This window comes from Heloderma suspectum, chromosome 2 (assembly GCF_057233095.1).
Source record: "Heloderma suspectum isolate Gila_16-S chromosome 2, 16-S_ref, whole genome shotgun sequence".
Taxonomy (NCBI): Eukaryota; Metazoa; Chordata; class Lepidosauria; order Squamata; family Helodermatidae; genus Heloderma; species Heloderma suspectum.
In genome coordinates, this window is record NC_139459.1 from 19,578,761 (window position 1) to 19,592,221 (window position 13,461).

A 13,461-nucleotide genomic window follows, 5' to 3' on the forward strand; every position below is an offset into this window, starting at 1 on the left:
AAAAAAAATGCGCATCCGTCTGTGGGTGGATGACGGAACGAAAGGCACCTGACAATCCGCAAAACACAGACGGAGTGGATTTTACCCAGTCTATACATCCCTGCCATACGAATACGGTCGCTGCACACAGAAAATGGGCACATTGGGGAAGTTAGATTATAACTCTTCTTCCAGATGTCTAGCTTTCTCCATGGTGAGAACGTTTTTGCATGAAGGAGCGTTAGACCATGTTGGCCCTCACCTACATTCTGAAGTGATACAGCCTGATACTTCAGTGGGTATTTAGGCCTAACATTCAAGGGGTTGTATCCCTTCCAGACATATCCAGACTTCGAATAGCCCCTTTGAAATCAATGGAACTTCAATCAGTCATGATTAACTGAAGTCCCACTGATTTCAATGGGTCTACTGTAAGAATGTCTACATCTGGATCCAACCCATGGTCTTCCCCACCACCACCTTGTTAGGTCAGTCTTGTTAAGGTCTGTGTTTGATTTGATGGATTCTACCTTTACTGAACAATGAAAACAAAATAATAATTATAAAATCAGCTTTAATGTATTGTTTTGCAGAGCATCAAAGTGAGTTGGCTACCTCCACCACCAGGCACTCAAAATGGATTTATCACTGGCTATAAAATCCGACACAGAAAGACAGCCCGGAGGGGTGAGATAGAAACGTTGGAGCCAAACAACCTCTGGTACCTGTTCACAGGTCAGTGTTTATATGACTGTTGTTGTTGTTGTTGTTCAGTCATTCAGTCGTGTCCAACTCTCCATGACCCCATGGACCACAGCACGCCAGGCCTTCCTGTCCTCCGCTCTCTCCTGGAGTGTGCTCAAGTCCATATTCATTGCATCGGTGATGCTATCTAGCCGTCTCATCCTCTGCCGTCCCCTTCTCCTTTTGCCTTCAATCTTTCCCAGCATCAGGGTCTTTTCCAGCAAGTTTTCTCTTCGCATTAGGTGGCCAAAATATTTGAGCTTCAGCTTCAGTATCTGTCCTTCCAATGAGCACTCAGGGTTGATTTCCTTTAGGATGGACTGATTGGACCTCCTTGCAGGCCAGGGGACTCGTAAGAGTCTTCTCTCGCACCACAGTTCAAAGGCATCAATTCTTCGGCGCTCAGCCTTCCTTGTAGTCCAGCTCTCACAGCCGTACGTTGCTACTGGGAAAACCATAGCTTTGATTATATGGACCTTTGTCGGCAAGGATGTCTCTGCTTCTTACTATGCTGTCTAGGTTTGCCATAGCTTTCCTCCCAAGGAGCAAGCGGCTTTTAATTTCATGGCTACAGTCACCGTGTGCGGTGATCTTGGAGCCCAAGAAAATAAAATCTGTCACTGCTTCCATTTCTTCCCCTTCTATATGCCAGGAAATGATGGGGCCAGATGCCATGATCTTAGTTTAGATCTTAGGTGCCCTTCAGTGTTGTTGTCCAGTTGTGAAGTCGTGTCTGACTCTTCGTAACCCCATAGACCATAGCACGCCAGGCCTTCCTGTCCTGCGCTCTCTCACAGAGTGTGCTTCATATTCATTGCATCAGTGATGCTACCTAGCCATCTCATCCTCTGCCATCCCCTTTTCCTTTTGCCTTCAATCTTTCCCAGCATCAGGGTCTTTTCCAGTGAGTTTTCTCTTCGCATTAGGTGGCCAAAATATTTGAGCTTCAGCTTCAGTATCTGTCCTTCTTATATGACTGTGCCCTTACAAAAAAAAGCCACCAGTGAATGACGTGTTTGGGGAATAAAATATGCTTCCACTTCCAGTGAACATTGTTTTCCTTTGCATTCAGGTGACATTTATTGGACTGTACAGCAACAACCTTAATGGTTTGATCATATATTTGTGCCTCTCCATTTTCCTCAGCTTAATGAGATTGAAACATGATTCCCCATTCTGCCTCATGGTTTTTATCCTAAATTAGTTTCTAGGAATGCCAACTCAAAAATAAAAATAAAACCTGTCACCCTGGTACAAGGCTGCTTATTATGTATACAACAACCGAAATGCCTGTTATTGTGATGGGTGGGGTGGGAGACATTGCATATCTCATTTTTCAAGCAGGAGCCTTGGCTCCTGGCACTCTGGCCAAGGCCACCCAACCCAACAGACTCACTTACATGTCAAAGGCCTGCTTACCTAAAAATGCCTTTTCCTGCTGATGGAAGGACAGTAGAGAGGGAACCAACCTAGCCTCCTGTGGCAGGGAGCTCCTGAGCATGGGAGCAGCCACCGAGAAGGTGCTCTCTGGCATCATCACCAAGTGCACCTCTGAAGAGTCTATGCTTTTCAGGCCCTCTGGGAGGACGATCCTATCTCAAGGGCATCAAGAGTCAGCATGGGTGGGCACCTGCCAAGGCCTCACACTTAGTCAGGCCATCTTGACCTGCTCTTCACCATGGCAAACTGCTTTTTCACCCCGCTCTTGGCCCAGTGGGGTGTGACCAAACAAGCAAGCCAACAGCTTTAAGGAGGAGGAGATGGCACTGCCTGCTTGCTCACTGGCCTTCTTGTTTGGCCACCAAACAGGCAGTGGACGTGATGAAGAAGCAGAGGAGTAGCAGCAGCTGGTGACGTACGGTGGGAGCAGGCTCAATATGTGAGGAGGGCCCACTGAAGGTGTCTCGCCCAAGCCCCCTGCCCCAACCTGGAGCCAACACTGCTAAGGGCACAATCCTGTCTAGATAGGCAGCCGCCTCCAAACTCGAAGGCGACCGCCTACCCAAAGCAAGGCAGGAGAAGCACAGGGGGATCATTCCCTCTGTGCCTCTCCTGCCCTGCTTTTTCTGCTAGACAGCCAATTTCAGCTGTCTAGCCGCAGGGGGGAGTGGGAGAGGAGGCTGCCATATGACCAATAGGATGTGTCATACACACAATTCTGCTCTGGCCGCCCCTTTTCAGCCGCTCCACGCTCCTCCTCCGAGAACAGAGAGGAGAGGTCTCTGGGAACCCTGGGGAGAGGTCCGTTTTCTGGGAACCGACCTCGGAGCACAGGCTCCGAGGTTGGTTCCTGGAAAACAGCATATCATATAGCCATCTAGCCGCCGTCTAGAGGCCATAGGATTGCTCCCTAAGGGCATTATTGAGAGAATGCAATTCAGAGCGGTCTGGATACCCCACAGGCCTTTTACATTTCTGCATAATTATTTCATTTTTGATTTTTGGAAATATGTGGGGAAATGTTGGGAAAATTGTTGGAAAATTATGCAAATACAAATACATATCCTTTATGCAAATACATAAAGGATATGCATTTGCATATCCTTTAGAACTCTGTTAAGTATAGGGCAACCTGATGTGAAACAGAACCCGGTTCCTATGCCTTCAAAAGTTGTGTACAGAATATTTGAGCAGTTATTTATTTATTTGATTATACACCTTTCCTCCAAAAAATGGCACTCAAGGATGCTTGCAAACCAATTTAAAATAGATGAAAACAATAAAACACATTAAAATACAATAAAACATAACAATTACAGAATAAAAACAGCAGCCCAGCCACAGAGACATTTACAGGCAAAAGGCCTTCTTAAATAGAGCAGACTTTGCCTGCCATTGGGAGGATAACAGAAAGGTAGTGAACCTAGGCTCCCTTGGGAGGGAGTTCCACAGTCTGGGAGCAGCCACTGAAAAGGCTCTCTCTCGCGTCACCACCAAACATGCTTCTGATAGTGGCAGTCTCGAAAGAAGGGCTTCTCCTGAAGAGATTAAGAACCAGGCAAGCTTCTATGGGAGAAGACAGTCTTTCAGGTAGGGATGGTGCGGGCACCTGACTGGGTCCAGGAACCCACCAAATCCCCGCCCACCCACAACCCTGAACCTGGCTCAGCTGCCAAGAGCCCCCTGGATGGCCCAGTGGCTCACCCCAGACTGCTCACTGGGTTGGGTGAGTAGCAGGGGTTTTGCGAGCAGCATGAGGGACTGGCAGGGGAGGTTTCATCCATCCCTACTTCCAGGTAGCCTTGTCCCAAGCTGTATAAGGCCTTACAGGTCACAACTAGGAATGGTGGCGGAGTCCGGCTGGGGGCTCAAGCTTGGCAGGATTGCCACCAGCTCAGCCTCCCAGAGTGGAGTCCATGGACTGCCATGCTTGCCCAACTCAGCCCCCGCCAAGTCGGGCAAGCATGGCGAGCCCTGCTGCTGTGCCTGGCCGCCATTCAAGAAAAAAATGGCGGCACGGCCTTTTCTGTAAGGGGCGATTTTATGTAAACGGCAGCCATAAAGAGGCTGATTCATACAACATTGCAGGCTCGAACGGTGTGTTTAGATCATTTCTGCCTCCAGTGTTGCCTAAATGGGCCTCTTTACGGCCGCCATTTCCATAAGATCGGCCTTTACTGGAAAAGCCGAGCTACGGTTTTGTGCAGTGGCTTGGTGGAGGAGCAGGATGCACAGATGAGGAAAAAGATGCACCTGATGGCATTCCCTACATAACTATTAAAGGCATTTAAAGCATGACCCACGTATATATAAGTGCTGTGTGGACACTTTTGTTCTCTCTTTTTTTTTTAACCATTCTAGTGGAGGGAGGGTAAAAAAGAAATTGCATATGAAAATTGTGGAAAAGCGCAAGAAATTTTGGAAGAATTTTTTTTGGGGGGCGGGCTTTGCTTAAACACTAGGTGCTGGCCGAGAGTGCGTGTTCCTTCTTTTTGCATTCCACATACCGTATATACCTGTGCTTGGAAAGGCTCTTCTCTCCCTCCTGGGCTGCTGCTGCTGCTTCCCCCTGAGCAGGAATATGGCAAAGCCCTTTGGAAGCAGGGCATCGTCTCTCCCTTCTCAGGCAGGGAGACGGGCACTGCCACTTTCCTCCTGAGTTGGAAGAGTATTTGGCAAGCGCAGGGGATGCTGGCTGTCCGCTGCTGCCCCAGCGCCTTGGGAAGGCGCCGCTCTCTCTGGGAAGAAAGCCACCACTCACTGCTTGGCTGGGGAGGGCATTTTGCAAGCTGAAATCACGTTGGCTATAGGGACCTAGCGTTCGCCGTGCTGTCCCTGCTCTGGCAGGGAGGTAGGGAATGTGCTGTGTGTAGTAGGGATGTACGAAAGGCACTTAGCTTTCGTGGATTATTCTGATGGTGGGGGGGGAAGTGCTCCATCCCTCCCCCTGGAATCTTGGACGGGGGGGAGGAGCTCCATTCCTCCCCCCCCAGAATCCTGGCCGGCTGGCTGTGCTCCGCAGGGATTCTGCGGAGCCGCCGGCCAGCTCTGCCAGCAGCCGGACATCCGGCCACTGGCTAGCAGGGATGCAAATGGCGGCCGCCATAGCCGCCACCGTTTGCGTCCCTGCAGTCAGCCGTGATAGGCTACATAAATGTTTACATAGCCTATCACGGCTGACTTAAAACAAAAATGCGCATACGCAAATGGCGGCAGCCACGGCTGCCGCCATTTGTGTTCCTTATTTTGGCACGTCTTAGTCTACGTCAAAATTTACGTAGACTAAGACGGCGAAAATAAGGGGAACGTAAATATCGTAGTGGATGCTACACTATTTGCGTTCCCCTTATTTTCGCCGTCTTAGTCTATGTAAATCTTGTCATAGACTAAGACGTGCCAAAATAAGGAACGCAAATGGCGGCGGCCCTGGCCTCCGCCATTTGCGTATGCGAGTTGTTGTTGTTGTTTTTAAGTAAGCCGTGATAGGCTACGTAAACATTTACGTAGCCTATCATGGTTTTTTAAAAAACTTAGCTATGTTAGGTTACGTAAATCTTTACATAGCCTATCATGTGTTGTTTTTTTTTTAACTGGAAATGGCGGCGGCGGCAGCCGGTTGGAAGACCGGCCGCCACCGCTGCCGCCCCGCTGCCGGAGCCGCTGCTGGAGCCGCCTCTGCCAGGAAGATCCACCCAGGTAAGTCTTGTCCCGGGGGGGGCAGGGGGCAGACCGTTCACCACCGATTTCGGGGGGCCGAATGCTCTGGCATTCGGCCTCCCCGAGATCCGTGGCGGAATTCTCTGACATCCCGAGTGGGTAGGTAGTGACTTGATTTGGGAAGAGGGGGAGTGCAGTGTGACTCTGTGTGTGTGTGTGTGTGTGTGTGTGTGTGCACGAGAGAGAGAGAGAGAGAGAGAGAGAGAGAGAGTCTTCCCATGAGGGTCTTGAAATGAGGGAGAATGCTGTTTCATTTTATTTTTAAAATACTCTCTGTCCTACTGTCTACTAGCAGCCTTGTCTGACAGGCAAAAAGAGTGGAAAGGGGAACTGGTGGGTTTCTAATGATGCAAACATGAGTTTCCAGTGTTGCAAGCAGGAAAGGGAGATTTCTGACATTTTGAGAGCTTGCAAACGAGTCCCATTGCAAGCAAGCCCCATTCCTGCATTGTCCCATTCCTGCTTGCAAAGAACTTCAAGGCTGCAATCCTATGCATGTTTAGACAGAGAAAACTCCTACAACTCCCAGCATTCCCCAGCCAGCATAGCCAATGGTCAGGAATCCTGGGAGTTGTAGTCCAAAAAGCCGGAGGGCACCAGGTAGGGGAAGGCTGCCATACACGCTTACCTGGGAGTCAGTCCTATAGATGTCAGTGGGGCTTACTTCTGAGTAGATATGCATAGGACTATGCTGTGAGTAAGGTCCTGCTCTCATCCTCACAAGATTCAAAGTTCCTCCTGTTGTAGCCCTGGAATACCTACTTATGGGAGGGCCCATGGGGCACCCCTCCCTTTATACTTCCAGAGGCAGCTTGAGAACTTTGTTTTCTATTGGGTCTTCAGAAGTAGAATTTTTAAGGTTATTATTATTCCCCATTTTGCTTTTTTAAAAAATTGGTGTGCCCCCCCCCTTGTTTTCTTTTTACTGTTTTTTAACTGTTTTCTGATGTATTGTGATTTGGTTGTTTCAGGTTTTGGGCTGTACATCACTTTTGAAATATGTATTGCAATGCAATATAAAACTCTTGCAAATAAATAAAATAAAGTACGGGATTTCTGTTGCTATTTGTCAGCCCACATATAAAGTTAATAATTTGATAGCTTTCAAGGAAGTCTGGGGAAATTCTTATTTAAATAGGCCAAATGGAACAGACACAAATACATACCTCATTGCTACTGTTTACTTGCACATTACAGGATTTCCAGAGGAGCTGGAAATCATGCAGCTTTTAAAGAGATGATTTAAATATTCAAGCAGTGAAACTTTATGTCTTCTTAAAAGCTTTTGCTGGTGAAGGCAGGTGTTTTTGCCCACTAATGAGGACAGCTGCAATAGCAAAGTAATTCAGAGTTACAACAAGGACTTTAAATCACTACTGTTGGTTTTATTGTAAGATCTGGAATCAGCTGAAATATAAAAGTGTTTTTTATTATTATTTTGAACATCCTTCCCCAGAGACTCTTTGCAATTAAATGTGACTGTTTATCTTTATGCTTCATGGTCAGTATTAAGATACACAAAATGATAAACATATATTCCTGTTAAGGGGAACAAAGGCTCAGAGTACACCAGTAGCTACAGTGTGATGCATGCTTCTCTCATGGAACATAGCCACAGGGAGAACACATTAGGTGCTCCAAGATTTGCACTGGCTTGAATGAATTGTTAGCACTTCTCTTCAGAGCTCTGAGTGCTGGAACCAGTAGGCTAGGACCTTGCTTTAGGAAAAGCCTATGCATGTGCACTTACCATTAAGGACCTGAGCCTTTATCAGTTGGAGCAGCCTCCCCACGACTGGGCACCATCCAGATGTATTGGATTCAGTGGAGGCCGGGGCTTCAATTTCGGTGGGGCTGTAAGTGAATTCTGGGTTTCAGTCAGAACCAGACAGAGCTCTAAAGGGCCTATCCGAGGTGCTGGATCCATTTTTCTGGATAGGGTTCAGCACTTTGGAGAGCTCCCTTAGAGTTCTGGTTGGTTCTGACTGAAACCCAGAATGGATTCCCAGCCCTACTGAAATCAGAGCCACCAGCCTCCACTGGTTGGACTGCAACTCCCCAAATTCCCAGCCATTGGCCACACTGACTTGGAATTATGGGAGTTGCAGTCCAGCAAAATCTGGACATACCAGGATGGGGAAGGCCCATTTATTTTCCCGTTTCAATTTTAAAGTAAAAACACACACAAAATAACATAGCCAAATGGGCTATTTCCCAAAACATTTTGTGTGAATATTCACTGTTCTCAGTATGGTTCAGTGCCTCAGTTTCTCCTCACCATTGCTGCTTCACCACCATTCTTTCACCAGCTGCTGCTGCTTCTTTTCAACTTCCTAGATTAGTCAGGTGGCCAATCAGTGATCACAGAGTAAATAGGATATCATGAGGCAGCCACAAGCAGGCCAATGGTACCTGTAATGGGGCCTTAAGTACTGGGATTTCCGTCCACCTTTGATTTATTTTATTGATAAAATGTATTACCCACTTTTTATTATAACATAATCTCCAAGTGGGGTACAATCCTAATAAAACACAATAAAAACGTACTATCAAGCCATCAGTAACCAATAAAATAGGGGAGAGTAAAAATAGATCAATAATAGTGATGTACAAAGCGCAACACCACACATTCAAACAAAAGCCTGGATGCGTATAAAAACACATCTTCCTTTGGTGCCAAATAAGACTCAGCACCAACAATATATGAAGGGGAATGGAATTCCACAGTCAGAGTGCCTGATTGAGAATGCCCTCCCTCAGGATGCCACATATTGAATCCCTGGCAAGTGAGGCACTGTCAACTAGGGATGGACGGACTTTCCTGTGCCTGCAATAGCTGAACCCTCGCCACCATCCACTCTTGCTCTTGCTCACCTCTGGATGGGCCAATGAGCGCCCAGTGACCGCCCATAGCTGCCCGGTCCCTTAGCAAGGGGCCATTTTGCGTAATAATGGCAGCTTGTTATTCTGCATAAAAGCTGCCTTTTACACAAAATTAGAGGCCTGAATGATCCATTCTAGGGATGTCAGAGAATTCCACCATGGATCTCGGTGAGGCTGAATGCCAGTGCATTCGGCCCCCCGAATTCCATGGCGCAACGGGCTGCCACCACCCCCCCGCAACTCTCGCGGATCCCCCTGGGGATGAGACTTACCTGTGGTGGATCTTCCGGGAGGCGGTGGCTCCAGTGGCGGCTGCAGCTGCGGCAGCTTGTCTTCCGACTGGCTGCCGCCGCCGCCATTTCCAGGCTTGTAAAAAAAAAAAAAAAAAAAAGACGTGATAGGCTACGTAAAGATTTACGTAGCCTATCATGGCTAGGTTTAAAAAAAAAAACACAACGTGATAGGCTACATAAATCTTTACGTAGCCTATCATGGTTGGGTGGGTTTAAAGTAGGGATGGATGAAAGTCACTTACCTGTCCTTGAAGCTTGTTCGCGGGGGGGGGGAGGTGTTTCGCTGCTCCCCCCGCGAAGTTCAGGCCGGGGGGGGGAGGCTTCCTGCCTCGCCCGGCCGAAATTCAGGCCGGGGAGGAGGCGCCTCGCCTTGCCAGGCTGCGAACTCCAAAGTTTTTTTTTAAAAAAAAAACGCCCCCGTGATAGGCTACATGACGATTAACGTAGCCTATCACGGCTAGATCTGCAAAGTCAGCTGTGATAGGCTATGTTAATCGTCACGTAGCCTATCACGGGTGACTTAAAAAAAAAAAAAAAAGCGCCTACGCTAATGGCGGCCCCCATAGGGAGCTGCCATTTGCGTTCCTTATTTGGTCGCTGTAGTCTACGTAAAGATTTACGTAGACTACGGTGAAAATAAGGGCAACGCAAATAGCGTTGCCCTTATTTTCGCCGTAGTCTACGTAAAGACTTACATAGACTACAGCGGCCAAATAAGGAACGAGAATGGCGGCTGCCTATGGGGGCCGCCATTATCCGTACGTGCTTTTTTTTTTTTAAGTCAACCGTGATAGGCTACGTGACGACTGACGTAGCCTATCACGGTTGACTTTGCAAATCTAGCCGTGATAGGCTACGTTAATCGTCACGTAGCCTATCACGGGGGCGTTTTTTTTTCTTTGATTGGAATGGCGCCGGCGGCAGCCGGTCAAAAGACCGGCTGCCGCTCCCGCCCCGGGCAAACACCCGCCGAACTGCCGGCCAGACCCACCGCCAGGAGGGACATTCACCAAAGGTAAGTCCCGTCCCGGGGGGGGTGCGGGGGGCGGGGGGCGGAGAATTTCTCCCCGAAACTTGTTCAGGGGGCCGAACACGTTGGCGCTCGGCCCCCCGAAGTTTCGGGGAGAAATTCTCCGCCAACCCTAGTTTAAAAAAACAAACAAACCGTGTATGCAAATGGCAGCGGCTACGGCCACTGCCATTTGTGTTCCTGATTTTTGCTGTCTTAATCTACGTAAATATTTATGTAGAATTTGATGACGAAAATAAAGGGGAACGCAAATAGCGTAGCGGGCACTATTTGTTTCCCTTTTTGATTCACCGTTTTAGCCTACGTAAATATTTACATAGGCTAAAACAGTGAATCAAAAAGGGACGCAAATAGCACCCGCTATGCTATTTGTGTTCCCCTTTATTTTCGCCATCATAGTCTATGTAAATATTTACGTAGATTAAGATGGCAAAAATGAGGAACGCAAATGGTGGTGGCCGTAGCCGCCGCCATTTGCGTACGTGGTTTTGTTTTTTGTTTTTTTACATAGAGCCCTCCGCGGCTGGAAATCCGGCTGTGGACGGCTCTGGCCAGGCTGGGCCTGGCCGGCTGGGCCTGGCCGGCTGCTCTGCGGAGCTGCCGTGGAGCACAGCCGGCCGCGGAGGATTCCAGGGGGGAGGAACGGAGCACCTCCCCCCCCGGCGAGGATTCCGGGGGGAGTGACAGAACGCCTCCCCCCCCACCATCAACATAATCCGCGAAAGGTAAGTGACTTTCATACATCCCTAATCCATTCACACCTCTAATCTTGTAAAAAGTGCCTTTAACGCACTTGTTGGGCTGTCCAGCAAGTAGTAGGGATGTCAGAGAATTCTGCCACTAGGGATGTACGAAAGTCACTTACCTTTTCGCAGGGGTGCTTCGCGGTGAGGGGGAGGCGCTTCTCTTCTCCCCCCGAAGTTCAGGCGAGTGGGGGAGGTGTCCCGCCTCACCCGGCCGAAACTCAGTCCGGGGGGAGGCTTCCCGCCTCTCCCAGCCGAAATTCAGTCCAGGGAGAAGCGCCCTGTCTTCCCGGCCGCGAAACAAAGTGTAAAAAAAAAAAAAACGTGATAGGCTACGTAACGATTAACGTAGCCTATCACAGCTAGATTTCCAAAGTCAGCCGTGTTAGGCTACGTAAATCGTTACTTAGCCTATCACGGGTGACTTTGAAAAAAAAAAAAAGCGTGTACGCAAATGGCAGCACGCTATGGGCACCACCATTTGCATTCCTTATTTGGTCCCGGTAGTCTACGTAAAGATTTACGTAGACTACACTGTAGTCTACATAAATCTTTACGTAGACTACCGGGACCAAATAAGGAACGCAAATGGCGGCGCCCATAGGGCACTGCCATTTGCATAAGCGCTTTTTTTTTTTCAAAGTCACCCGTGATAGCCTACGTAACGATTTACGTAGCCTATCACGGCTGACTTTGGAAATCTAGCTGTGATAGGCTACGTTAATCGTTACGTAGCCTATAATGGGGTTTGGGGTTTTTTTTATACTTTGTAATGGCGGCGGCAGCAGCCGGTCGGAAGACCGGCTGCCGCCTCCACCCCCGACGAAAGGCCGACGAACCGCCACCAGGACCCGCTGCTGGGAGGGACATTCACCAAAGGTAAGTCCCATCCCGGGGGGGTGGGGGGGCGGAGAATTTCACCGCCGATTTTGGGGGGCCGAATGCATTGGCGCTCGGCCCCCCAAAGATTCAGGGAGAAATTGTCTGCTATCCCTACCTGCCACAGATTCCAGTGATGGCCTCCCTCCCCCAGCCACCCCGTGGATTCCCGCTGGGATGGAACTTACCTGGGGCAGATGCAGCAGCGGCGGTGGCTCCAGTGGTGGTGGCTCCGGCTGGTCTCCTGGCTGGCCACGGCCGGGATGCTGCAGCCGCCTTTTCTGTTCTTGCAGTCGTGATAGGCTACATAAGTATTTACGTAGCCTATCACAGCAAAGAGCATGGACGCAAATGGCGGCTGCCATGCCATTTGTGCCCCTGCTCTTTGCCGTGATAGGCTACATAAGCATTTACATAGCCTATCATGGTAAAGACAGCCACGCAAATGGAGTAGCGGCCACCATTTGCGTCCCTGCTCTTTGCCGTGATATGCTACATAAATAATTATGTAGCCTATGATGGCTGCTTGCAAGGACTAGGCATGGCAGACAGTTCTGCCAGGGATCTCAGTGAGGCTGAATGCCAGTACATTTGGCCCCCCGAAATCAATGGTGGAACGAAGCCCCCTGCCCCCCCACCCCGTAAAATGGGACCGGAATGGAGCCTACCCTGGTCAGCCTTTCCGGTGGTCCTCGAATGGTGGCCGCGTCTGCAGCTGCCATTCGCGTCTTTGAAATTGCCATGATAGGCTACATAAATACTTACGTAGCCTACCACGGCTAATGCGGGGACGCCATTTGCATCCCTGCGGAGGCTGTGATAGGCTACATAGGTATTTACGAAGCCCCCTGCCCCCCCACCCCGTAAAATGGGACCGGAATGGAGCCTACCTTGGTCAGCCTTTCCGGTGGTCCTCGAATGGTGGCCGCGTCTGCAGCTGCCATTCGCGTCTTTGAAATTGCCATGATAGGCTACATAAATACTTACGTAGCCTACCACGGCTAATGCGGGGACGCCATTTGCATCCCTGCGGAGGCTGTGATAGGCTACATAAGTATTTACGTAGCCTATCATGGCAAAAAAAGGGAACGCAAATGGTGGCGGCTACGGCGCCCGCCATTTGCATTACCTTTTTCACAGTGATAGGCTACATAAATATTTACATAGCCTATCACAGCTAAAAAAGGGAACGCAAATGGCGGTCACCGTAGCTGCCGCCATTTGTGTTTCCTCTTTTTTTTGCCATGATAGGCTACGTAAATATTTATGTAGCCTATCACGGTGAAAAAGGAGATGCAAATGGCGTAGGGGACGTCATTTGCATCCCTGATTTAGCCGCGATAGGATACGTAAATATTTACGTAGCCTATCATGGGCTGGCGTAGGGATGCAAATGGCTGCGGGTTGGCCCGGCTGGCAGCTCTGCGGCCTGGCCATGGAGCGGAGCCAGCCAGGAAGGATTCTGGGGGGGAGAGGAACAGATCGCCTCCCCCCCATTGAGGATTCCGGGGAGAGGAAAGGATCGCCTCCCCCCACCTGCGGAGCCAGGTAAGTGGGGTTTCATACACCCTTAGGAAGGACGCAAATTGCTGGTGCTATGACAGCCACCATTTGTGGCCGCAGTAGCCCGGCTGTGGCCGGAACTCTGGCTGTGGCTGGCCCTGGCCGGTGGCTCCATGGAGCTGCCGCAGAGTGGAGCTGGCCGGGGAGGATTCCAGGGGGAGGGACGGAGCGCCTTCCCCCCACCACAGAT

The 13,461-nt window shown here is 49.6% G+C and overlaps 1 protein-coding gene across 1 annotated transcript in view; it reads left to right on the forward strand.

Annotated features, from left to right (window-relative positions):
• DCC (DCC netrin 1 receptor) overlaps positions 1–13,461 on the forward strand; it is a 1,145,836-nt gene that overhangs the window by 870,658 nt on the left and 261,717 nt on the right. The window contains exon 17 of the mRNA XM_084829640.1: positions 573–714. Within this exon, the coding sequence (XP_084685766.1) occupies positions 573–714 (142 nt within the window). The remainder of the gene's footprint in view (positions 1–572; positions 715–13,461) is intronic.